Source organism: Oncorhynchus masou, chromosome 5 (assembly GCF_036934945.1).
Source record: "Oncorhynchus masou masou isolate Uvic2021 chromosome 5, UVic_Omas_1.1, whole genome shotgun sequence".
Lineage (NCBI taxonomy): Eukaryota > Metazoa > Chordata > Actinopteri > Salmoniformes > Salmonidae > Oncorhynchus > Oncorhynchus masou.
Window position 1 is genome coordinate 25,803,273 of NC_088216.1, and position 24,235 is coordinate 25,827,507.

A 24,235-nucleotide genomic window follows, 5' to 3' on the forward strand; every position below is an offset into this window, starting at 1 on the left:
TGGATAATGCAATTTTAAACATTTAGTTTTCTTGTACTAAAATACCTTTCCACAAGTAGGTTTAGTTGGATACCTTGGCAGTGATGAGTTAGCAGTTGGACAAACATATCAGTTTATAAAGATGCTTTTTTTAAACGCTGGGGCTACAAAAAAGGAATTGTCCATGCCTTGGTGGCTGGCTGCAGCTGTTCAACTGTGCATGGCTAGGGTCCTATCTGCTTTCACCCCCCTGTTCAGAGCTACCCCGTTCAGAGAAACTAGACCAGGGCTACTGTAGTAAATGCGGAAGTTACAAGTGACCAGCTACCACAAACGCCCCCATCTCAAACTTGACACAACCCCGCCCTCCCCCTCTCTATTTGCTGTTGTTGATTCTGCAGAATAAAGTCTATGTTAAATCAGTACCCTTGTGAAAAGTTTGAGAAATTTTAATTTAAAATGTTCAATGTGTTTTCAAACTTTTTGTTCAAAAAATAGTACTAGACTAACAGCTACACATAAACACATATTTTGAAACACCATTTGAGAGACAATTTCCGCCTCAAAACATTTTCTTATCAATTAAGATAACATTCATCTGACAAAGAACCGGGTAAAATACACTGAGATTCACTGTATAATAATTTGTAGTGTGAAAATTAAACAACCCTTATAAATTCGCACCTGCTCGAGCTGTAAAGGAATCAACATAAAACAATAAAATAACATGAATAGAACATGGGCTACCTTGACGAGGTGCGCTCGGAAAACAAGTCATTTGCAAAGAAAAAAATAAAGCCACAATCAATATCCTTGCATCATTGAATGATTTGGCATTGTATGCTGTCATAGAACGAAGGATATGGACGTGTGTAGTCCTGCGTCAAAGCGCGCCTGTGTTCAAAATGCCATGCAGGAGTCCGACGGATTACACCCCTCGGCTCTCCATACACGGGCCGAGCGCTACAGTTTGGATTCGGGACTAACTCTCCATATATGGTCCGTCCTGCGCATTACGAAGTGCGACCCTGAGCTCTTTAGCGCTCGTCTACGGGAGTGTCCAGTGCGCACCCGTCCCAAGAACCAAATATGGATGAAGGGGTCGGGAGAATTCCTGTGGAATAGATGGACATTCCTAATGGTTGTCAGGAGACGAAAAAAGGTGGATGGCGTCGGGTATATAAGGTTGACGGCGGTTGCTATCAGTCCTTAGCTGGAACCAGAAGTGATAAAGTTCTGCAACTGAGCTTCTTCGAAAAGAAAACCAGGTAAGTGAACGGGTCCGTGGAATATTACACCACGCTGCTGCACCAGGAGGTCAATACGAGGAGTGGATTTTTTTCCTCTCTCTGGGACATTACATCGTGGACTCTGAATAAGGAATTAAACAAATCAAAGATAATCTACACAGTATTGTGACAGTCAGTGAAACTTGGCAGCCAATCACCGGCTCAGTTGAACTTTTAGCCTACTATCGTAAACTAAACAGATTTCACCTGACTGTCAAATGATTATTATAATAATAGAAGATATTGGATTAATATTGATTTGATTTGGTACATTAGTCTACCTGCATAATATAGGCGAATGCGTCTTTATAAAAAATAATGTTGATATAATTGATCAATTATAATTGGTCTTTGAGATAAAAAAAAAAAGTGTATAAAATATATATATATATATATATATATATATATATATATATATATATATATATATATATATATATATATATAATGTTGGTAGTTAATTTGCTTTATTAAGATAATGTAAGACAAAATATTGAATAGGTCTACTGAATATTGGAAAACTTGTTACGTCAGCAGGTGAGGGCAAGAAGAGAAAGAGATCCACAACTTTGCATTGAATCAAAGTTACTGGAACGACTGCATCACATGCTTATAGCTACCCTATATGATAGGTTACCCAATATGTGTATTGATTGTCGATCTATTTAACCAGTTGATGTGCATTACCTGAAATCCTTATTAATATAAAACGTATATGTAATGTAAAATGACTCCATGGAACGAATTTTTGAAATGTCTGTCAATGTCAATGTGAAGCCTAACGTTATCATGATCGCATTGGTAAAATTCCCTGCGTGTCAGACTACGGTGTCATATTTAAGCAATAAGGCATGAAGGGTGTGGGTGTGGTATACGGACACAGCCCTTAGATGTGGTATATTGGCCATATACCACACACCCCCGAGGTGCCTTATTGCTATTATAAACTAGTTATCAACGTAATTAGAACACTAAAACGTTATTTTTGTCATATTCGTGAACACAACTCTTACTTTAGAGTGCGATAAAATAGCATACAAGCAGGTTAACTATGACGTCTGCAGTGCATGGCCATGGGGTAGTGAAATAATTCTGCAATAGGAAGCTTAAATATTGCATTTATGTTCCCAACAACATTCTTGGAGAATACAACATTTTTGGGAATACAATAATAATTTAGTGAAAAATTGATAATTGATGCAGTACTGTGGATACCAATATCCCTGTGAGCATCCCAGGCTCACGGAGTGCATCTAAAGTAGGAGGGCCTAGTGTCTGCAGGTTTTGTTTTTTACTTTCAATTAAGACCTAGATAACCAGGTAAGGGGAGTTATTTACTAATTAGTTACCTTGATTCATCAATCAAGTACAAGGGAGGATTCAAAACCCGCAGACACCCGGCCCTTTGTAGAATGAGTTTGACACCTGTGATCTAATGGTTAAGAACATACATTGTAGGAAGCACTGATGTAGGCAACCTAATATGCATTCTTGGTCAACTCTCAGTGTAATGTGATTCATTCTGTTTGATCATTTGTTACGCGTGGATAATCTTAAGTGAGCATACATGATGCTTCTGCAATACATCTGAAAGTATCGTTTTTACGCACATAATGTTGTTTTCACGCATAGAATGTAGGTACGTAATGTCAGTGAGAGATCTTGCAGTAAGTAGGCTACTTACAGTATACTGTATGATAAATGTGTGTTCCTTTTGCACATTGTCTCAGAACCCACCAAGATGTGTGACGACGACGAGACTACCGCTCTTGTGTGCGACAATGGCTCCGGCCTGGTCAAGGCTGGCTTCGCCGGCGACGACGCCCCCAGGGCTGTCTTCCCATCCATTGTCGGTCGCCCTCGTCACCAGGTACGTAAAAGCACCACTCCTAGGTATGGCTAGTAATGTGAATTAAGGCACCATACCTTGTCTCATGATATAGCCAACTATGATATCCAAGGTGCAAAGATATGCGCAAAAAGCATATTGGCAAATATATACGAATTAAAGTAAAATAATGCATGTAGGTATAGTTTACTAGTGCTAACGTGTAATGTGTTAGGTGCGATGTGCCGTTTTAGTGTCCAATGTGTACCGTTAGATGATAATGTGTAGTTGTTAGACGTGTGCGTCCTTGCCGGTGTCTCAACGGGCTTGTTCTGTCTCTTCCAGGGTGTGATGGTGGGTATGGGTCAGAAGGACTCCTACGTAGGAGATGAAGCTCAGAGCAAGAGGGGTATCCTGACCCTGAAGTACCCCATCGAGCATGGTATCATCACTAACTGGGACGACATGGAGAAGATCTGGCACCACACCTTCTACAACGAGCTGCGCGTTGCCCCCGAGGAGCACCCCACCCTGCTCACTGAGGCCCCCCTGAACCCCAAGGCCAACAGAGAGAAGATGACACAGATCATGTTCGAGACCTTCAACGTTCCCGCCATGTATGTGGCCATCCAGGCTGTCCTGTCCCTGTACGCTTCTGGTCGTACCACCGGTAAGAACTTTCCCCGCTCGCGCCTTTTTTCGCACACAACTCGTTATTTGTATTTCAAGTTGTTGATGGTTGGGTTGTCTGCTTTACTGAATTGTGGTGTTTTCTGTGTTTAGGTATTGTGTTGGACTCCGGTGATGGTGTGACCCACAACGTCCCCATCTATGAGGGTTACGCTCTCCCCCACGCCATCATGCGTCTGGATCTGGCTGGTCGCGATCTGACTGACTACCTCATGAAGATCCTGACCGAGCGTGGCTACTCTTTCGTCACAACCGGTGAGCATGAACTTTGTGTTTTTGCATAGAAATGCTTGTTTGATCAATTTCAAGTATAAATAACGTTTTACGCACAAAAGCGCAGACGCACGGGGATATACTTTTACGCATTAACGAAAATGTCTAATTTCAGCCGAGCGTGAGATCGTGCGTGACATTAAGGAGAAGCTGTGTTATGTCGCCCTGGACTTCGAGAACGAAATGGCAACCGCCGCCTCCTCTTCCTCCCTGGAGAAGAGCTACGAGCTTCCCGACGGTCAGGTCATCACCATCGGTAACGAGCGTTTCCGTTGCCCAGAGACCCTCTTCCAGCCTTCCTTCATTGGTGGGTATTTACCGTTATAGGCCTATAATATAATCCAACATAAAATCTCCGGCCTAAAGAGTGGTTGAATATTAATATTGGTCTTTGTATACCTGCACAGGTATGGAGTCCGCTGGTATTCATGAGACTGCCTACAACAGCATCATGAAGTGCGACATTGACATCCGTAAGGACCTGTACGCCAACAATGTGCTTTCCGGCGGTACCACGATGTACCCTGGTATTGCTGACCGTATGCAGAAGGAGATCACTGCCCTGGCCCCCAGCACCATGAAGATCAAGGTAATTACAAATAAACAATACTTTTACGCACAGTAAAATAGTGAAAAGAGATGCCATAGGTCTGCATAATTGTTTCATTGTCATTGTGTTACCTGTGCTACCTATGGTACTCAGTATCTAATACTCCCTTTCTCACTTGGCATAGATCATTGCCCCACCTGAGCGTAAATACTCCGTCTGGATCGGTGGCTCTATCCTGGCTTCCCTGTCCACTTTCCAGGCAATGTGGATCACCAAGCAGGAATACGACGAGGCAGGTCCCAGCATTGTCCATCGCAAGTGCTTCTAAATGCATTGTCAACATCTCGCTCAGGATCCAAGCAACAACGGCACACCGACTTGCGATCAAGGGACAACTTTATACAACTGTTACATTGTAACAGCGAAAGCTCAGCAAACGGAGAGAATGACGTCAATATCACGACGTGTGAGGAAAAATACCAACATGTGAATGTAAAATGTACATAAATGTTATTTATTGATCGTCCATCATTTGGTATTTTTTGGTGAGCACAGTCTGTTTTGGTGACAAGTAAGAGGGACAGAGGGTGACCACAACGTTGTTTTCTCTGGTTACCCGATAATGGCTCAGAAGTACGTGCTATCTGTACTCAGCCAAACATTATCAACTACTAACCATCAAGATATCCACATAGGAAATAAAAAAACATCTATTTTCAAACGTGTTTCTGTTATTTTGTTTTCTTGAGGTGCATTACAACACAATCAACACTTAAAATAGGCCTTGGTGTGCGTTTTATGATGCGCAACTATTAAAAACCCATTAGGGCAAAGATTAATTCATTTTTGGCACATAGCAACATGAATAGCCTAAACATTGAGACACTTTCAATTTGGAAGCCTTTCAATGTTATGAAGAACAAGGGCCAATATGACTACCTGGAAATGGAAGGACAAACAATGAGCTCAAGTAGGCCAACAAGTGTTGAAGTAAATTGTTCTAAATGTCCCTGACAAGACAAACAATGTCATGGATATACGGCTATAAATCATTGAGCAGACCTCCTTTGTGATATTAACTCTATTTTACAAAAATATTATCAATGTGCCAAAAATACGAATTGTTCTCCATAACTATTTAACAAACATTTGCCTATATTTTATTGAACTGGGAGGGAATTCATGTATTTTCTGTGTTAGATTCATACTAAACCATGACATAGCATTCTTTCACCAAGGAGGTAGCCACAGCAAACCCTTACTCACAGCAGATCTTCTTTGTCTCCAATTTTGTCCATTTGACTACACAGACTACACACACACACAGAATTCGCATTACCATGTGTACTCGTTTATCAACAAAAAAATGACACACTTGTTGATGCAATTACACGCTGTAGAATAAAATACATCCTAGGAAGAGACGCGCGCCAGTACCATGCAGTTCTGGGCATGCGCATTGCACTTCCTATAGTTTTTAATGGATAAATATCTTTAACGCCAGGGTTGAGAGGGCTTTATTCTGACGGCAATTCAATGCCAAGATATGCGCAACAACAGACTGTTATAATGGAGGAATACTTGAAGTGAAAATTATGTTGTTCTGTAATTCTCCATAATGAAGTCCGGGTGAGGGGTAAGCTTATATGCACCGGTAATAACCTGTTCTGGTCGTGTTTACAACCACTATAGTGCGCAAGTAGAAGAAAACGTCGACGCCACCAGATGTGCATGTTTTCGTCACCCTATTGCCTTTAAGTAATAAATTACTTTTGGTATGTGGACTAACAATAACATTTCTGTAGCGATAGACCCGTGCACAGTGTTGTGATAAAGTCGGCCGTATTGGCGTCAGCAATGTCTGCCTCAATCAAACAGCAGGCTCTGCTGCTCCACATTTGGGCAACAGAAACAGCAGATAAAGTGATTTTTGTCGTGGAAACAATTTAGGCCATGGCTGGTTTGTGAATGGAAATGCTCTTTAATAAACTATATAACTAGGCTACATAGGGCCTACACTATCCCCATCTATTATCTTATAGTATGCTAGGCACAAATAACATTCTAATAACGATGCTATTACTACATATAGATTAGGTGTATATATCTAGCGTCAGATGGGCGTTATGTGGGACAGCGTATAGATAGCCATCAGACGGCATGGGCTACTGTGTTAGAGGGAGGGAAATGCCGACAGGTAATTCTAGAAGGCCCAGGTGCATTGGATTGCTCTGGGTTGCTACAGGCTTTAGATCTCTGGCGGGACTGTCACCAGCACCCTGCAATGACACATTCCACACCAAATATAGAAACGTGGGCCTAGTTACTGTTGCATTGTATGTAATAACACTTCTCTTTTCTCCTCTCCTCCATAGTTTGTGAGCTAATCAAAATTGGACCTAAGCAATAATAGGAATCATGGTGACTAAGAAAATCCGTACGGAGTACATGAAGAAATTCAAAGAGCCGAAATGGGAGACGTTTTCCAAGTGCTACGAGGACTCAGTGAAGTACAGGTTGACTAGGCGGGTGATGGAGCACGCTCACAAACCTCTGTGGTTCTGGGAGGGGTGGGATACCTCAACCGGGTCAGACTCCAGCGCCAGTGGGCGGTCGACCCCCAAGGTGAGGAATAAAGTCGCACCTGTAGACATCAAACTTCAGACACCACCAGTGAAGTCAGAATCAAGGGAGAGCCCGAAACCGAAGCCTCCTTCTGTGAATGGGGAACCAGAATTGGAGGCCAAGGAGTTTACCCTCTTGGATGCACTACCACCCACAGGTATCTATCTTCTACTATTGCAAATACTTTTATACACCTGCATGTTGATCCTATTGTAATAAGACTATGCTTTTGAGCTACAAACATAAAGTTAAACAGTCTTAATTTGTTAGGTCTATACACTGAGTGTTCAGAACATTAGGAACAACTGGTCTTTCCATGACATACTGACCAGATGAGGTGGAAGCTACAGTAGGATCCCTTATTGATGTCACTTGTTCAATCCACTTCAATCAGTGTAGATGAAGACAGGTTAAAGAAGGATTTTTAGTTTTGAGACAGTTGAGCCATGGATTGTGTGTTTGCCATTCAGAGGGTGAAAGGGCAAGACAAAAGATTTAAGTGCCTTTGAACGAGCCAGCATCCCTGTGAACACTTTCGACACCTTGTAAAGTCCATGCCCCAATGATTTGAGGCTTGTTCTGAGGGCAAAAGGGGCGCAACTCAATATTAGGAAGGTGTTCCTAATGTTTGGTACCGTGCATAATTCAAAATTCAAAAGGCAATCGCACATCTGAGATATCTTTTTTGCAGGTAGCAGTTAAATAAAATGAGAAAAAAGAAGAAACCCGCACACTGTTCTTGATAGTATCAGTGCTCTTTATTAAGCTTTACGTATTGGCCTCACGGCCTTCGTCAGAGCTTTTGACAAAAGAGCAGTGATACTATCAAGAACAGTGTATGGGTTTCTTCTCTTTCTCATTTTATTCAACTGTTACCATGCACCTGCAAAAAAGATAGCTCAGATGTGCGAGTGCCTTTTGAATTTTGTCAGCGCTTTTGATAAAAGCTCCGACGAAGGCCGTGAGGCCAATACGTTAAGCTTATTAAAGAGCAGTGATACTAAGCAGTGATACTATCAAGAGCAGTGTGCGGGTTTCTTCTTTTTTTCTCAGTATAGTGTATAATAAAACTACATCACTTTCTGCTCATTCAAAGAGTCTGTAATAGAGAACGGGGGCGTAAACGAACCAGATGAGGGGACAGTTAACGGGTCAGTAGTACAACATGGTCCAGTGGCTGAAACGTCAACAGATGAGGGACCAGCAGACAAGGCATCATCAGACGAGGAGCCGGTGAAGACTGAGCCTAAGCGTCGCCACCGCCATCGTGTCCCTCGCTCAGAACCATGTCAAAGGGACTGTTCCTGTGACGACATCAAGCCTGTGCCTGTCAGGAAGCCCTCCAAAGCAAAGAGCCAGCCCCCAGCCATCACCACAGAGAAGGAGAACAGACAACCTTCGTCCCGGCTCGACTGGGCAGAGAAACACGCGTCATCTGCTAGGAGGTCTACAAATGAGGTAAGAGTGTGTGTGACTGTGTGTGTGAGAGAGGCTGGGCATATGTGAGGTTAGGAAAATGTTTGATATTCATTCCATTTGATGTTATTTCAGTACCAGACTTGCAGTTGGTTTCTTAGGCCAGACTAAGACTATAATGATCAAAACAGGCTAACGTTATAGGAATACTGGATGAAAGCTGTGTTGCTTATGTAATGCATGCTTACTGTGCGTCAAACATCTATTCTGCAAATAAGATTGAGTTATTTCAGGGATAATAGATAGGAGGGCATTTTGAGTCTTTTGGCACATCTTCATGGAATACCAGAGAAACGTATCATCATCCAACACTCCCCCCAGAAACTATCTATAATAGAAGAGTGGTATGTATTTCGGAAGTGAGCGCAGAGCACCTATCCTATCTCATTGCCCTAACCTCCCGGGCACCTCTCGCTCTCCACAGAGTCGCACATCCGACGCATGCGTCCAGACCAGACGGGAGTCGGATAAACGCTGTTGGAATGTGGACCGCAGGAGGGCACGGTCCGCCGACCTGGAGAAGATACGGCGGTCGGAGTTGGCCGTGGTGGATGACCGTTGGATGACCGAGTACATGCGCTGCTTCTCTGCCCGGTTGAGGTAGAGCACAATGATCATGGGTATTCCACCACCACCTGTCGACCATTCTATTTTTAACACCATGTTTCTTTATTGAGGATTGGTTAACAGAACAAAATTATTGGATTGGTTTAGACACCAATTAGGGCCCTGAGGCCACGTAACCTGACTAGGAAGAACTCAGGTCCCTAATCATAATGTATGGTTGATTTGTTAAGTTGATCGCTGAGTTGGCGATATGCCACTTTTCTTCCACAAGGGATGACACAATCATAGTAGAATATTGCAAGATATGTAGTTATGCTTCTAGAAATTGGACTGGTTTGTACATGTTTATGCTGCTGACCACAGGGTATGATTTGTACTGTATTATTAGACATTCCAAGCATGATGATGGTCTTTACACTTCACTTTAGTTTGGTGGCATTTTTTACATTCTGTGTTGCTTATGTCATTTCAGGCTATATCACAAAGGCAGCTGCATAAAATCCAAAAGTTAGATCAGGGGTATTCAACCGGGAGTACTGCATGGGGTCCGCAATAATATATATACTAAAAGCTACAGTAGAAAATAGGAGAATGTTTTTATTTGAAACTTTATTTCTCAATTCCTAATATTGAGCAAGTTACACTCATTAGAGCTAGTTACACTCATTGGAACTAATTACACTCATTGGCGCTAATTACACTCACTGGAGTATCTGACATACTGTATGCTTTGACAAAGCACCCGCTGGTAAACTGTCTTGTCTTGCACATTCATTTTTGTGAACACATTCATCCCCCAAAAATTTGGAGTTACCTTTCTAGCTAATAGGTTATGTCAGAGTTTACACTTCCCCTTCCAATTATAATGGGGGAGGTCAAAATAATGAAAAACGATCTACCAAATCTATTAATTTAAAAATGTTGATTAATTCTCCTTGCCATTCACCTGATGATAAGACAAGACAAGACATGCGGAGGAAAAAGCAAGCGTATGATGGTGGTCGCCAGTTTACAACCAGCGGGGGTTCCTGGTGATAAATGTTTTATTTAACTAGGCAAGTCAGTTAAGAACAAATTCTTATTTACAATGACGGCCTACCCCGCCAAACCCGGACGACGCTGTGCAAATTGTGCCGGATGTGATATAGCCTGGATTTGAACCAGGGACTGTAGTGACGCCTCTTGCACTGAGATGCAGTGCCTCAGACCACTGCACCACTAGGGAGCAAGGTTGAAAACCCATGAGTTAGATGAAAGGACCAAGCAATTATTGTTTTAGATATTACAGTATTTTCAAACAACTAAAAGCCATAGCCAAGGGGTTGTGGCATAGAGCTGCAGAGAAAGAAACTGCTAGCGGGCTAATATCCTGCATTAGCTTTATTGTATTATGTTGCAAATTTCAATCTAAATCTAGAATGCATTCCAGAGGATTGTTTTTATTAATATTTACATTAAAGCTCTTATCAACAGTACCATGGAAATTGTTGTAAAGTTGGAGAAAGATACTGTTAGACATTGTATGACATAGTTATTGTGCTCACACCTGTCTGTTTTCTCTTCTTTACATCTTGGCTAGCCTCGTACGAACCATCCTGATCTCGCGAGCTCACATTCTGTTTCGCTAACAAGGATACAGAATGTGAGCTTGCGAGATCAGGATGGTTCGTACGAGGCCACATCTTGGTAGCTTCGCCCTCTAATTTGGGGTTGTCTTATATTTTGAAATCACAAACACTCACCGCCTCAGTATTGTAGTGGACAGAATGAAATTGCAATGTAACGTGGTAAAGAAATGCCCTTATGTGCTACATTACCAAATACGCTTTTTAGAGTGTGTCACTCACCATCACCATTGTCTTTGACAGGGTTTCGTAGGTTGACTTATTTGATGGTTATTCATACTGAATGGTGATGTCAGTACCACGTTCGGTATCTGTAATTTAAATTGAGGGCTATTTTGACAGAAATGAAGTGTTGTATTTGAAATCTTGGTTGTTGTGGGTTGTGAATAATGCTCAGTTTACATTCTTTTCCTATTTTTTACAATGCTTATTCATAGTGCTATTCAATCAGAATGTTTTTACTCATAATGTATACTTTTACATTTCACTTTCACCAAATCGTTCACTTTAACCTCTATCTTAGCTTAGGAATGGTTCCTTGAGAGAATGTTGGAATGACGTTTCCAGACCGTCTCATGGGGAACATTGTAGGACCCCAGCAGTTTTTTGGAGTGGGGAAATGGGTGTGGCTTTAATTGACTAATGCCTATGCAATCTGATGAGACTTCCCTTGTGTCTGCCAGAGGGGAGTCTTTAGTGTGTGTGATTGGTTGTGGTTGTATGGGCAGAGAGAGCTCACTGTTTTAAGAAGATTGGACTGGCATTATGTTATGGTCATCTTTATTCAGAGTGGTCAAAGATCCATTGCTGATCATGTGACACTTCCCTCCTATGTCATCATGGATTGGCAAAACAACCGAGTCATTCTTTACTTGAACATTGCATTATTTATAAGAAGTTATAGGATTTAATGTCAGGTTATGACCATGTCATGAAAACTGAAGTGGCTGCTTATATCACAGACAGGTTTGACTAGTGTTTGTGTATTCATTGTCCTCTACAACATTCCTTTATGAAAACGTTCATTCCAAGAACCATCTCTCAGGAAGGAATAAGACACTAATGATTTGTCTATAGACTTACTGTAACTACAATGTGATTAAATGTGATGTACTGTTTCAGGGGTTTGGAACACACTGATTCAAAACTAAAATGATTGTTTTATATAGGACATTAATTGTTTGCGCTCTCTGAACAAAGATTTGAGTTATTTTTATGTGTGGATTTGATTTGCATAAGATATTATTTGACCAAAAGTGATATGTGTATCATACCATAGTACATATAACCATGTTTGTGTTTTACTTCAACAGATGTTTACATTTTTTTTCACTGTATTTGTAATTGAAAACATGCACAATGATATATATTTTCATCCACTTTGAAACATTACTGTGAATTAAAATCATATTTGCATAGTTGAGTTGTATGCTTTTGTTTATGTTAATATGGGCATTTTAATAAACAACAACACTCTGTTTTTGCATGACCCCTATGACCCATAAGGACACCATTTGATCAATTAATACCAGTGATATTATACATGATTGGTTTTAATTAGATTTCACTCCGAACTTAGGATATTTAAACCGAAAGCCCTTTCTACACTGCTGCTCTGAGGTCTGTCTGATGTCACTGTCCTGCATTGGCACCAGGGTTAAGAGTAGAGTACAGTAATCTATGGATAGTATCCTGCTGCTATGGATAACCTATGGATAGTATCCTGCTACTGTGGATAATCTATGGATAGTATCCTGCTGCTATGGATAATCTATGGATAGTATCCTGCTGCTATGGATAATCTATGGATAGTATCCTGCTACTGTGGATAATCTATGGATAGTATCCTGCTGCTATGGATAATCTATGGATAGTATCCTGCTGCTATGGATAACCTATGGATAGTATCCTGCTGCTATGGATAACCTATGGATAGTATCCTGCTACTGTGGATAATCTATGGATAGTATCCTGCTGCTATGGATAATCTATGGATAGTATCCTGCTGCTATGGATAACCTATGGATAGTATCCTGCTGCTATGGATAACCTATGGATAGTATCCTGCTACTGTGGATAACCTATGGATAGTATCCTGCTACTGTGGATAATCTATGGATAGTATCCTGCTGCTATGGATAATCTATGGATAGTATCCTGCTACTGTGGATAATATATGGATAGTATCCTGCTGCTATGGATAATCTATGGATAGTATCCTGCTGCTATGGATAATCTATGGATAGTATCTTGCTGCTATGGATAATCTATGGATAGTATCCTGCTGCTATGGATAATCTATGGATAGTATCCTGCTACTGTGGATAATCTATGGATAGTATCCTGCTGCTATGGATAATCTATGGATAGTATCCTGCTGCTATGGATAACCTATGGATAGTATCCTGCTGCTATGGATAATCTATGGATAGTATCCTGCTACTATGGATAATCTATGGATAGTATCCTGCTACTGTGGATAATATATGGATAGTATCCTGCTGCTATGGATAATCTATGGATAGTATCCTGCTACTATGGATAATCTATGGATAGTATCCTGCTGCTATGGATAACCTATGGATAGTATCCTGCTACTATGGATACTCTATGGATAGTATCCTGCTACTGTGGATAATATATGGATAGTATCCTGCTGCTATGGATAATCTATGGATAGTATCCTGCTACTATGGATACTCTATGGATAGTATCCTGCTACTGTGGATAATATATGGATAGTATCCTGCTGCTATGGATAATCTATGGATAGTATCCTGCTGCTATGGATAATCTATGGATAGTATCCTGCTACTGTGGATAATCTATGGATAGTATCCTGCTGCTATGGATAATCTATGGATAGTATCCTGCTGCTATGGATAACCTATGGATAGTATCCTGCTGCTATGGATAATCTATGGATAGTATCCTGCTACTATGGATAATCTATGGATAGTATCCTGCTACTGTGGATAATATATGGATAGTATCCTGCTACTATGGATAATCTATGGATAGTATCCTAGCCTGCTATGGATAATCTATGGATAGTATCCTGCTGCTATGGATAATCTATGGATAGTATCCTGCTGCTATGGATAATCTATGGATAGTATCCTGCTACTGTGGATAATCTATGGATAGTATCCTGCTGCTATGGATAATCTATGGATAGTATCCTGCTACTATGGATAATCTATGGATAGTATCCTGCTACTGTGGATAATCTATGGATAGTATCCTGCTGCTATGGATAATCTATGGATAGTATCCTGCTGCTATGGATAATCTATGGATAGTATCCTGCTACTGTGGATAATATATGGATAGTATCCTGCTGCTATGGATAATCTATGGATAGTATCCTGCTGCTATGGATAATCTATGGATAGTATCCTGCTGCTATGGATAATCTATGGATAGTATCCTGCTACTGTGGATAATATATGGATAGTATCCTGCTGCTATGGATAATCTATGGATAGTATCCTGCTGCTATGGATAATCTATGGATAGTCCCACCAACCTCCATCAATGTGAGAAATATATAACTACTTGTTTTAGTCAAAACAAGTACTCAAATGTGCTACCATATTGATTTGTTAGTGAGGTATTGTGATATTCGGAGACACTCCTTTATGTCACTTTTCTCTTTTAGTTAAATGACTTCTTGTTCAGTAAGGTCATCTGCACTCTATGGTAATGGAAAGGTTCAGTGAAACGTTAGAATCACATACCAGATCATATTCTCCCTCTAGAATACTTCTGACGTTATCGTCCTCTATGACCAATGTGTCCCAGTGTAAGATACGGAGTACTGTATGATCCCAGTGAAGTGACCACCACAGCGCTTACAAGGCTGTTGTATTAAGTCATCAGCCTGACACAATGACAGACTAGACAGGACATTTCAGATGTTATGTATGATGAGTGAATTCCGGTACATAATACATCATTAGGTTCAGACAAAGGGCCTCTTAGTATGCAGATCTCCTGACAAAGGGTTTAGCACTGGCTATAAATACCAACCTGTCACATACCCACCTCCGGCAGCTGATGGAGAGCGACAGGGTGTGTATGTGTGTGCTCGCACATGGGTGTTTAAAAGAGACAAACAAATTGAATTTGCAGGTTTTGGGAGAGTGTGATGGTTCTCTTCTGATTGTTTAAAAGAGACATTTCTTTCTTAAATCTTTATGAGTGTGGCTATCTTTTCCTGTATGTGCGTGGGAGTGTCCAAAGTCAATCCCCGTTAACACAGTAATAGTGACAAGCAACTGCATATTTTATTTTTACCTTTATTTAACCAGGCAAGTCAGTTAAGAACACATTCTTATTTTCAACGACAGCCTGGGAACAATGGGTTAACTGCCTGCTCAGGGGCAGAACGACAGATTTGTACCTTGTCAGCTCGGGGGTTTGAACTCTCAACCTTCCAGTTACTAGTCCAACACTCTAACCACTAGGCTACCCTGCCGCATACAGTGAGTCCTTCAATCAAAGCCAAGCACATTCTACTTGAGAATTCCACCCTCCAGACATCTTCCAGCTCTATTTAAAGCCACCTGGCATTTCAAAAAGCAATAGGGCCAAAATAGGTGCCTTCAGGAACAGCACCAGCCGCCTGGGACGGAACGGGAGGGGGATTTGGGCGTTAAATATAGCCCCCCCCCCCACGTATTCCTTTGCCAGCAGAGAAGGGCCCCTCCCTAATTGACAGTGTTTGAAAAACGTGTCTTGGGAAAAGGGGTGTGCATGGGGGAGTGGGAGTGGTGCAGCAGTATGAAATAGCTTGAATGGTCAAAGCTGGGTAAAGCTGGGTAAAGAGAGAGAATTGCTGCGTCAACAACAGTGAGTTGTGTCTGTCCATAAATGCAGTGGTTGCTTTGAGTGGAGCCGCTGAGCCACAGGAGGTCAGAACAGAGCCAGAGCTGTGGTCTTTGACTTAGGTCTTTAATGCTAGTCAGAGATAATATGCCAAGTTGACGAGCACAGCTAAGAGGGGGGATGGAAATATCCCCCTGTGCCAGAGCAGCCAGGTCCTCTAAAAACCACCTGTTGCTTCTAGGCATAGGCACTCAATAGTACATCTAGAATACTATAAAGTCTGCTGTTTGGAGCCACTATGTCGTTGTGCTACATAGTTGAGGAATAGGTGTGTCGACCTACAGTACAGTGCAGTAAATATCTATATTATACAGATTAGGCAACTGAATGATGTCTTGAAATTCAGATAGTATGAAGATCTGAGACACTGTGTAATGTATTCTCTAAACTCAGACCTGTAAACAGAATAAAGAGATCTCTGCCACTAATAAGATATGTGAGGTGATAGAGATGCGCTGACTTTAGGCAGCTTGTGGGGCATGAACTGCAGCTCAGCATTTGTAATGCTTTAGGGACATCTAGTGGCAGCGAATGTCGGTCACGACAACAGAAGATGGCAGGATTCTCTCCACAAACTCCCTCAAAATTGAACAGGTTTTACATTATGGACATATACAATTTTCTTATAACTTTGAAAACAAAGAATATTTGATATATTTGGAACAGAGTACACGTTGGAACAGACAAATAATGAATGAGTGAAGAGGAATTTGAAGCTGCCAGCTGTCCCTGCCAAATGCCTCAAGTTAACCACACCAGCATGTCAACTTTCTCAAGCTGTTCAAATCTTGGTGACAGGATTAAGTGAGTTCATGCACCTGTCCTCTCCTCCCCCTGTAAGTCAATAGGGACAGTACAATAATAAAACATCAAGTGTACTATTGGAGGCATTAACTATGTAAAACAATAGAAATAAGCATTTAATTTATAACAAAAAAGCAAGATAGCAATCACGAGGGCCGGTCACAATCAGTGTTCTTATCATTAACTTTATATCAATAATCAGTAAAAGCTTTCATGTTTTCTATCATTATCATACTTTATTTGAAATCCTTTAAATTATTTTAGCGTGCTTCAGAAATATCTCCACTTGCAGATAGTATTTGCCAATTAACAATAACAAATAACTTATCTTGCATCTTTGGAATGCATCTCTAGTGATATAAACCCCGTTCCCCAGTGATCTCTGTTCTCTTTATGGTAAAGCAGCAGCAGGGGGACAGGGTCTGAGTCTTGCTTAGTCTTCCTAGGCAGACGGTCTTGGTTGACATCAGAGCAGGGTGAAGGTATGATGGCACTCAGGGGACTGGGTCAGCCACCATATGACCAACTAATCCAATCCAGGTGGTCCTGTCTCGTTCTATTAGAAAGCTGCGTACGGCCTCCACCGGAGAACCAATACGATTCATCACCATGACAGACCTGACCAGGGATCAGGGAGGAAAGCCATACCAAATGATCTGCAGATTAGAGTCAGATTAGAGTCAATCTGACTGGGAAACTACAGTATCCTTTAGCTGTGTTTGGTTGGGATGTCCAGCAATGTCAACAACTGATACAGGAACTACTTGAACTTGAAAGAGCGATCATTGTACAGTGGGGCAAAAAAGTATTTAGTCAGCCACCAATTGTGCAAGTTCTCCCACTTAAAAAGATGAGAGGCCTGTAATTTTCATCATAGGTACACTTCGACTATGACAGACATAATGAGGAAAAAAATCCAGAAAATCACATTGTAGGATTTTTTGTGAATTTATTTGCAAATTATGGTGGAAAATAAGTATTTGGTCAATAACAAAAGTTTATCTCAATACTTTGTTATATACACTTTGTTGGCAATGACAGAGGTCAAACGTTTTCTGTAAGTCTTCACAAGGTTTTCACACACTGTTGCTGGTATTTTGGCCCATTCCTCCATGCAGATCTCCTCTAGAGCAGTGATGTTTTGGGGCTGTTGCTGGGCAACACGGACTTTCAACTCCCTCCAAAGTTTTTCTATGGGGTTAAGATCCGGAGACTGGCGAGGCCACCCGGGACCTTGAAATGCTTCTTACGAAGCCATTCTTTCTTTGCCCGGGCGGTGTGTTTGGGATCATTGTCAGGCTGAAAGACCCAGCTACGTTTAATCTTCAAAGCCCTTGCTGATGGAAGGAGGTTTTCACTCAATCTCACGATACATGGTCCCATTCATTCTTTCCTTTACATGTATCAGTCGTCCTGGTCCCTTTGCAGAAAAACAGCCCCAAAGCATGATGTTTCACAGTAGGTATGGTGTTCTTTGGATGCAACTCAGCATTCTTTGTCCTCCAAACACAACGAGTTGAGTTTTTACCAAAAAGTTATATTTTGGTTTCATCTGACCATTTGACATTCTCCCAATCCTCTTCTGGATCATCCAAATGCTCTCTAGCAAACTTCAGATGGGCCTGGACATGTACTGGTTTAAGCAGGGGGACACGTCTGGCACTGCAGGATTTGAGTCCCTGGCGGTGTAGTGTGTTACTGATGGTAGGCTTTGTTACTTTGGTCCCAGCTCTCTGCAGGTCATTCACTTGGTCCCCCCGTGTGGTTCTGGGATTTTTGCTCACCGTTCTTGTGATCATTTTGACCCCACGGGGTGAGATCTTGCGTGGAGCCCCAGATCAAGGGAGATTATCAGTGGTCTTGTATGTCTTCCATTTCCTAATAATTGCTCCCACAGTTGATTTCTTCAAACCAAGCTGCTTACCTATTGCAGATTCAGTCTTCCCAGCCTGGTGCAGGTCTACAATTTTGTTTCTGGTGTCCTTTGACAGCTCTTTGGTCTTGGCCATAGTGGAGTTTGGAGTGTGACTGTTTGAGGTTGTGGACAGGTGTCTTTTACACTGATAACAAGTTCAAACAGGTGCCATTAATACAGGTAACGAGTGGAGGACAGAGGAGCCTCTTACAGAAGAAGTTACAGGTCTGTGAGAGCCAGAAATCTTGTTGTTTGTAGGTGACCAAATACTTATTTTGCACCATAACTTGCAAATAAATTAATGAAAAATCCTACAATGTGATTTTCTGGATTTTTTTCTCATTTTGTCTGTCATAGTTGAAGTGTACCTATGATGAAAATTACAGGCCTCTCATCTTTTTAAGTGGGAGAACTTGCACAATTGGTGGCTGACTAAATACTTTTTTGCCCCACTATACATGATATAGGTTAATAAATAACATTGAGAGGCTTTGTCAAAATGGCGGACACAAAGTAAGTTTATGGTTCGGCGTTACAGTTGCTATTGGCTGGTTTCTCGTAATCCTCCACAACATTCTCCAATGGTGACCTTTGACACTTGGGGGTTACACAGAATGACACAGAGATCATTGCGAAGTCAGTCATTTCATTAGTAGTCTCCCCAGCTACTGGATTTGCTAATTCAAATCAATTCAGACTTGTTGTGCCCTCATTATGGCCTTGGAACACAAAATCTTGTCCTACCCGTAGTTAACATAAAGTATCACAAACGCTGAAACTCTGCATTTCATTCATTATCTTGCCAGCAATGATCATTCTTTCTAGTGCTTCTCCTATTTAGATATGAAATAATTCCATGAGTCTTTGGATAATACATTTACATTTTCTAACATATTATTGATCCAGGTCTGTTTTCCTGAGTGATATTATATATGGAGTGAAAAAAAACTAAAGACTAAACACAAGCTTAGAAAAATGTCAAATCCTAAACAGCTGCTTGGGGGTTCAATCAAACTCTCCTCCCACACACTCTCCTGCCACAACAACACAGCTCAGCTTCTTCCACCAAGTCTCAGAGAGACTCTTGATCTTATCCGGGGTCTTCTTCCTCAGGCTCTGCCTCTGCTGGAGCTGCTGAACTTTCTCCACTGGCTGGATGCTGGCCAAGATGGCCTGGTCAAACACCTCCTTCAGATTCTTCTGGGTCAGACCCGAGCACTCTACGAAGGACACGGCCCCGATATCCTTCGCCAGCTGCTGGGCCTCCTCTGTGCTCACAGGCCGCTCCTGATTCCTGGCCAGCTGGACCAGCACCTGGACGTCTTCTCTCAGGTCAAGCTGGGTCCCCACCAGGACCATGGGTGCCCCGGGGCAGTGATGGCGAATCTCAGGCGCCCAGCGGTCAGTGGCGTTGCGGAAGGAGGAGGGGCGCACCACACTGTAGCAGAGCAGGAAGACATCGGCATTGTGGTAGCATAGAGGGCGGATCCGGTCCAGCTCGTCCTATAGGAGACAGGAAGGGAAAAGTCTCAAGTTGAGGAAGTGGAAGGGTCAGAGATACCCAATCCCAAATTGATTCTTAGCCCTGACCTTACAGCATACCATGTAGATCTGATTCTGAAAAAACTGTATGGTTAGCAATATGGTCCACTAATACTTCAGTTTTCCCTCTCTGAGTTCAGGGCATGTTGATTATTACACCTATCCAATCCTTTCAGATCTACAAAAGGTGCCTATTAAGGAGTAGGGGAAGAGTTGATTTGGAATTGGGCATGAGTAAGGAAGAGAAAGGTCTGTGAGAGTCATCCAAAAGGGGGCGATAAAGCACAGATAGCCAGAGGGGACAAAAGAAGGTATCGATTCTGGGGGCATGGGCAGGAACCTCCTACAGGGGGCGATATAAGTCTGAGGATCAAGGGGGAGGGGAGGCAACGACTATGAGAGATATTCTGCCAGGGGGTGATAACTACTGACACAGGATCAGAGAGGGGAGTGTGTGCAGGGGAATCCCTACAGGGGGATACCAAGACACGGGTAGAATGTGGAGGCAACCTATGTTGGGATAAGTGAAGCTGTGGAACCTAAACAAACTACTGACCACTGATAGAGAACGGCTTACATTAATAGTGTCATCCTCCATCCCCCATTTCTCTCATTTTGAGCAGAGCATGTGAAGAAAGAATAATGTGTTAGCTCTACCACTACAATAGAATATCCTTGTTAATGTGTCTATAGGTTACTAACACTCATTTAGTGTTGGATTCAAAAATAACTTTGACTCACCTGGCCAGCCATATCACAAAGTTGCAGTCTCACAGGTTTTCCATCCACCACAACCATAGCTGAGAAGATGGTACACAGATTTGTTATTGATGGTGACAGCATTTAGAATGTTGTTCAATGCCTACCTGTCATAGCACTATGCATCGGTGACGTTTACTTTGCACAATCAAAGTATATCAAATAGTAACCTATTATTGATTCAGAGAGATCTAAAAGAACACACAAAAGCAACAAACAAAAACAAGAAAAAAATATAAAATGCAACATGTGGATGAATCAATTCATGAGTAAAACCTGTGACAAAAGCGGTCAAATTAACAATAACAACGTGATTTTTCTGATTTCTCTCATTAATGACCTGCAAAGTTGTCGAAAGCTGTTGGAATGTATTCTGTCGGATAACCATTTGTGGTGTAGCTGACGATAAGACTTGTCTTCCCCACCGCTCCATCTCCGACGAGGACGCAGTTCACCTTGCGCTCAAGTACGCAGCCCGACCGCCCACGCGTTGAAAGAGGAAAGTCTCTGTTCTTGCCACGCCGTGGTGGTACCGGTGGAGCCGAATCCGAGATCCGACGGGGTTTCTGCACTCTTATATCTTGAGGAAGCATTTTGCAGTCGAGTAACTGGCCTAATCCACGAGGAATAACGCTTGAATAATGCCAGAGCCGTCTGGGTCTCTGCACCTTGATATCCCATATGTTGGTTCCCTTCCCAAAGTTGATAGAACCAGCACGCACCTGACTGTCCGTAAATCATAGAAATTTAGAGAAATAATAATCCAGGTAAACTACAACTGAACTCGTGCAGCATACTGTAAACTCAAGACTGCCGTTAAATTTCTCCACGCCGCATGGTCTATTGATTGGCATCATCTGCATCTGGTGTGTTAATGGTTGTAAGAGGATTACTGCGCGCCACATGAGGTGCGGTGCGTGTCCCAGGGCTTTCAAAGTGAAACAAACTAAGATCCTTTGAAACTCTGATCCCCTGTAGTAAATAATGTGATCCACTTTGTCATTTACACAAGAAAATATGGTGAATATCTAAAACAAACCTACATTGGTCATCTATTTTTTAAGGATAGGGTACACTGAATATTAATTGGATTTATTCTTTCGTTCAATTTTAGCAACAACATAAGAAGAATTTGTAACCCAGTCTAACAAAGTTGCATTATCCTTACATGGAGTAAATGAGGATTCCCACATCAGTTTTAACCCTGACACAGGCGTACTACAACATAATGCCTCTTGGTAGACCTTAGGCCTAGCAGAATGGCAGGGATGTGAAATCATGACTGGAGTATTAGCTGTAGAATTGATAGAAACATTGGATTTCTATCACTAGACTATTTATATGCTATTCAAAGTTGAACATATTTCTTAATTAACAGAAAACTGCATGTAGAGCCACAGCAGAAGTGGGTGGGAGTGAGAGTATGCACAGAGCAACAGTGAAACAGTGAGGAGAGAGACCAAGTGGGAGTACAGGGAATGATATACTGCTTTACAAAATCCTGTAACATAAGAACTATAATAGATAGAACATCCATTCTCAATCTATTATATTATAGTTGGAGAGGAAGCCCTTGTTATTCATTTCCACAATATATGTTACGGTTTTCTTGTGTCGAAGGAGAGGCGGACCAATACGCAGCGTGGTTGAAGTTCATGGTTTTCTTAATAAGGAAATACTATACATGTACAAACTCCACAACAATAAATGTGAAAACCAGTCCTGTATGGCACTAACACAGGAAACAATCACCCACAAAACCCAACACCAAACGGGCTACCTAAATATGGTTCCCAATCAGAGATAATGATGAACACCTGCCTCTGATTGAGAACCATATCAGGCCAAACACAGAAACAGACAAACTAGACACACAACATAGAATGCCCACTCAGAACACACCCTGACCAAACAAAACATAGAAACATACAAAGCAAACTATGGTCAGGGTGTGACAATATATGTATATGGTGACGGGCATCTCAGGGCTTCATTGTCTACCAGTGCCAGTGATATTTAAACTTTTTATTCAAAGAAGATTCCTAAAATATGCAAATCAGAGACGTGGGATCTTTAACCAGGCGATGACTTCGTTTCATTAATAGGATTAACGAAGAGTCATGGTGAAAAGACAAAAGGTAGCATCACACAATGAGGACTGACGACCAGCCAGCACCCCACTTCTACTAGATGGTACTATAAACATATCCTCTGTGAACACCATCATCATACAAAGCCCCTATTCCACCCTTGGACAAACAATCTTCCCAAAGACCCACAAGCTGATAGACTAGACACCTAATCAGAATCTTTAGGGATCGCCAGGCGCCCTTTTAAGGTTTGCAGAGCTGGCAAATATATTTACTCAATTTTAGCGATTGGGATTAAGGGGCTCTTCCCCCCACACCCTCCCTCCCTCCTTCCTGCCTTCCTTCCCTATCTTTATCCCTCCCTTGTGCTCTACCCTCTCACTCTCTTTTTGATGGGATCAGCTGAGCAACGCATTCTCTCCCTCTCTCCTTTTCACTCCATCTCTCTCTGTATCCCTCGGGGACCGGGTGCTCGGACTCTATAGTTATGGGCCGCGGCCATCTGTCAGCGTGAGGCGTTCACGCAGCCACCAGAAGGCCACAACATGTGCTGATTTAAATGGAAAATCCAACTTTCCCAGGACAGGCCTGACCCCGGCAGCCGTAAAACCCTCTGTACCCCCCCACCAGCACCATCTCCATCCCCATCAAACCAACCTGCCCCATCTCCATCCTCAGCCAGCTATCCTAGCCCCGGCCCCACCCTCCCAAGAAATACTGTCTGCATGCGAATCAGTGAATTAAAGCCCCACCCCTCCTCCTCCCCTGTATGGTGTATGGTAATGACTGTGCAATGTGCAGAGGGGGAACCTTACACACAATGATGGATTTCCACCTTAGCAGCTGATGTTCCCAGGGTCGGACGGGTAGGGTGGGGTCTGGTGGGGTGGGCTACTAAAATGGGTGGAGGGTGTGTCTTAAAATTCCTGCTGGTGTGAAAGCTAGGGATCAGCTGATTGGTAAAATTGATTCTAAAGGAAGAGGGGGTATGGGTTTAAGATAGAGGGTAAGGTGGGGGGTTGGTTGTCTGTGCCTGTGCTGGGGGACCCTGGGGGACAATGGAGCCATGTCAGGGGTTGGGGAGAGGGTTGGGGCGGTGAGTGTCACACGCTTTTGCTTTGTGGCTCGGTCAACAGGCGTGTGCCACAGTGTTGTCTCAACTCCCGCGCCTGCTGTCCACCCAGCTCCAGGGATGGGGGAGAGGGCCATGAGAACCATCCCTGGGTCTTTAATGAGGGGCGTGCTGGTTTTTATTAAAGATGGACAAGGCATCATTAGAATCACCATTAGAGCTCCATACAATGGGGGGACAAACTCCCTGAGCTATGGATGG

General features: G+C 42.3%; 3 protein-coding genes across 4 annotated transcripts; 2 read left to right on the forward strand and 1 right to left on the reverse strand.

Moving 5' to 3' along the window:
* Positions 1-1,128: 1,128 nt before the first annotated feature.
* LOC135538030 (actin, alpha skeletal muscle 2-like) lies at positions 1,129-5,330 on the forward strand. The gene is made up of 7 exons (XM_064964030.1): positions 1,129-1,247; positions 2,999-3,138; positions 3,442-3,766; positions 3,880-4,041; positions 4,175-4,366; positions 4,467-4,648; positions 4,794-5,330. The coding sequence occupies exons 2-7, from the start codon at positions 3,010-3,012 to the stop codon at positions 4,935-4,937; spliced, it is 1,134 nt and encodes a 377-aa protein (XP_064820102.1). The 5' UTR covers positions 1,129-1,247; positions 2,999-3,009; the 3' UTR covers positions 4,938-5,330.
* A 1,697-nt stretch (positions 5,331-7,027) lies between these two features.
* Positions 7,028-9,368, forward strand: LOC135526437 (centriole, cilia and spindle-associated protein-like). Its single transcript, XM_064954811.1, has 3 exons — positions 7,028-7,391; positions 8,331-8,692; positions 9,135-9,368. Exons 1-3 carry the CDS (start codon positions 7,028-7,030, stop codon positions 9,312-9,314), a joined length of 906 nt encoding a protein of 301 aa, XP_064810883.1. The 3' UTR covers positions 9,315-9,368.
* A 9,505-nt stretch (positions 9,369-18,873) lies between these two features.
* LOC135526445 (rho-related GTP-binding protein RhoU-like) lies at positions 18,874-21,405 on the reverse strand. 2 transcript variants are annotated; one of them, XM_064954824.1, is made up of 4 exons: positions 21,153-21,405; positions 20,795-20,853; positions 20,631-20,660; positions 18,874-20,014 (listed from the first exon to the last, which is right to left on the reverse strand). In XM_064954824.1, exons 1-4 carry the CDS (start codon positions 21,403-21,405, stop codon positions 19,517-19,519), a joined length of 840 nt encoding a protein of 279 aa, XP_064810896.1. In that variant the 3' UTR covers positions 18,874-19,516. The 2 variants fall into 2 exon arrangements, with proteins under 2 accessions (XP_064810896.1, XP_064810905.1); XM_064954833.1 differs by lacking the exons at positions 20,631-20,660; positions 21,153-21,405 and having other exon boundaries at positions 20,795-20,851.
* Positions 21,406-24,235: the final 2,830 nt, after the last annotated feature.